General features: G+C 41.7%; 1 protein-coding gene across 1 annotated transcript; it reads right to left on the bottom strand.

Moving 5' to 3' along the window:
* Nucleotides 1-564: 564 nt before the first annotated feature.
* LOC115563166 (uncharacterized) lies at nt 565-1593 on the bottom strand. Its single transcript, XM_030385723.2, has one exon. It carries the CDS (start codon nt 1509-1511, stop codon nt 861-863), a length of 651 nt encoding a protein of 216 aa, XP_030241583.1. The 5' UTR covers nt 1512-1593; the 3' UTR covers nt 565-860.
* Between the last annotated feature and the right edge of the window lie 1370 nt (nt 1594-2963).

Here is a 2963-nt window from a genome sequence, read left to right as displayed (position 1 = left end):
TCAGTTAGTCATGAAGAAAATCCATCAATCAATCATCCATCAATCAGCGCTGATTAAAAGATTCATTTTCTATGGTACTTAGTATTTATTTTATGAAAACCTTTTCATATACTCAAACATTCAAAGTTTTAATTTTCGACAACCTCATCAACTCACAGCTGAACCGTCTTGCACTACCTCAATACTTCAGTTCCGCTTCCAGCACATTTTCAGTCAATCAATCATTCAGCCATTCGCATCGAAATTCATAGGGGTATATCGAATTCATATGACACACCAGTTGAAGTCCTACAAGTGGGCTTAGGAGCCAGCTGAGGGTCATTTTGAAAGCGTGTTTGGCAATTAGAAAAACATGACCAACAATTGAGAAGGTGATTTCAACGTAACTCAATACAAGTCAAGCTAATTCTGGTGAACTCGAAATCGAATCGAAGCCTTAGAGTGCAGGCGACAGTCGATGGGGAATTGATGATGATTGAATGAGTGAGATTATTAAAGTTAAATGGAAAGAAAGAGCAGCAAAGAATCTACAACGATTGTTAATGATTGAACAATCTACAACGATTGTTAATGATTGAACATACATTTATATTGTTGGCTATTGTAAAGTCACCATGTCCAAGCTAAAAGACAGTGTTAAGATTGATAGATTGGTCGCAATAGTAAATTGTATTCGGTTATTCAGCTTGTTGCTTGATTGACAAATTGGACCACGAGTTGACACCATGAGATCCTGAGATCCTGAGATCTCACACTGTGGAAAATCAATGTGGATTGATGATGATTGACTGACCATGAGATCCTGAGATCCTGAGATCTCACACTGTGGAAAATCAATGTGGATTGATGATGATTGACTGTCAACTTGATGCTTCCGTCCATTGTTGAGCCACCTTGCCGAGCATATGGAAGAACAGCGCGGTGCCACAGACAACCAGATCTTCACCCGCTTCCTCATGGGCGGTGTCCATGATCACCGGATAGAATCTGATCAGCAGCATGATTAGAGTCATGCGCATATAAATGAAGTTTGACTCTTTGACAGACAGAAAACCGATGGATATGATGTTGCCCAGCATAGAGAGATCGCGCAGCGATTCAGTCAAGTCACAGTCCTTGCGCTGCTTCACCATCGAGCAGTACAAGTCGAAGAGCAGCGGCACCACGAAAATGCCATGGGCCAGGGCCAGGGGACCCAGGCCGAGCGAGTGCGCGTACAGCTCCATGTTCACCAACGGCAGGGGTATCAGCTCCAAAACGCCCTGGCTGACATTGCGAAGCATCCGGAAGTCCCGCTCGTTTGCCCGATACCGCCGATACGGCCCCTCGCCCGCACTACCGAACGCGACGCGCAGCAGACCCAGCGCAGCAGCGACGCCGCCCACCACACAGGCGACCATCGCGAAGGGCTGCTGCTCCGCACTCAGCTTACGGGCCGCCAGACCGGACGTTGTCAAGAGAACGGCATTGAAGATGAACCGACGCCCACGGCTCGAGACGGGTTCGCTCATAGCGAGCGAGCTACATAAATAATTTTGGTCAACTGAATTTCAGTCTGATCAATGGCTGAAAGGTAGTGGGATTAAAACAAACAAATAATAGGATATACATAGGTAATGCCAGAGTATCATCTAATCATATCTAAGAGAAGAAATCATAAGTACATTCTTCTCTTCTCTCTTAAATATTAAAAGTTATAGAATACAGACATATGGAGGTATTGGTAAGTGAGAACAAGAAGAGGAAAAGTAATAGACGCATCACTTTTTATGCTCTGAACCCATTGAAAAAATGAAGGAAATCAGGGTATACTGGTTTTGCCTTCATTTGGTTTCTTCACTTCTCTTCTTTAAATTCGCTTCTTCTCTTTTCTTCTATCCTATTCTATTCTTTCATCTTCTCTTTTATACTCTTCTGTTCTCTTTTCCTCGCTCCTCTCGTTTTTTCTGATATTTCCAGCTATCTCTATTCTTTGGCTATCTCTATTTGGATTAAATAATACAAGTTATATAGAGGGGTATAGGTAGTACTAGATCATCATCGGATCAAGCTGAATCATAATGCAACACTTTACTTCTCTCTTCTCCACTTTCTTCGCTCCTCTTATCTTATCTCTTGGTCTGTCCTCTTCTCTTGGCTCTTCTTATATTATCTACCTCTACCTTCTCTGCTTTTCTGGATTTTCTACCTATTCATAGCTAACTCCCTGCTTGTGTTTAGTTTATGAAAGTCTAATTGGAAAATTTCTAATATGCAAAGAGCTAATGGGGCGGACACACAGTGAGACCTGAAAGAAGTCGATATATGTATATGTATGTTCATATGTGAGTATATATACATATGTATATATCTGTGTTATATTCTGGATGCGGGCTTGTTAACAATATCCGAATGTCTGGATTAACTCGCACGCTGCCAAATGACAAACTCTAATTGCAAGTGGAACATATATTTTAATGAGTATATACTGCAATACATATGTACGTACATATATATGTATGTATGTGTATAGTAATATGCATATTTGAGCCCTCTCTCTCTCCAGGAGAAATCCCGCCCGCGTCGCTTTATTCAACTTGACGTGATGTGAAGTGAGTGTGAATATAATTTTTTTAGGTCACGTCAAAGCAACGTCCAACAGCTAAATACATACACACACACACATACATACATATATATATACATATATATAAATATGGGAAAACAGGTAAAAAAAAAGGTGGAAAAAATATGGTTCGAATCCTTTTGGCATCCTGTTTGAAGGGAAATTGCAGTCGACATTTATTTCCGCAGCCTGATGAAAAATTCGAAAATAATTTGCGAGCCATAATTAAAAGGCGACAGGTCCAGTAGTGGCTGTTGTTGCAGAAGAAAGTCCTGCCAAAGGACCTGCCACTCGCTGCCCCGCCCTGGCATCCCTGGACTCGTGCAGCCTCTAGGGTCATAAACAATCCAGCATAGAC

The sequence above is a fragment of the Drosophila navojoa genome, chromosome 3 (assembly GCF_054131105.1).
Source record: "Drosophila navojoa isolate 15081-1374.11 chromosome 3, UAZ_NAV_1.0, whole genome shotgun sequence".
In the NCBI taxonomy this organism is placed as follows: Eukaryota; Metazoa; Arthropoda; class Insecta; order Diptera; family Drosophilidae; genus Drosophila; species Drosophila navojoa.
Note: the sequence above shows the minus strand (reverse complement) of the source record. Positions and strands in the feature narration are given on the sequence as shown.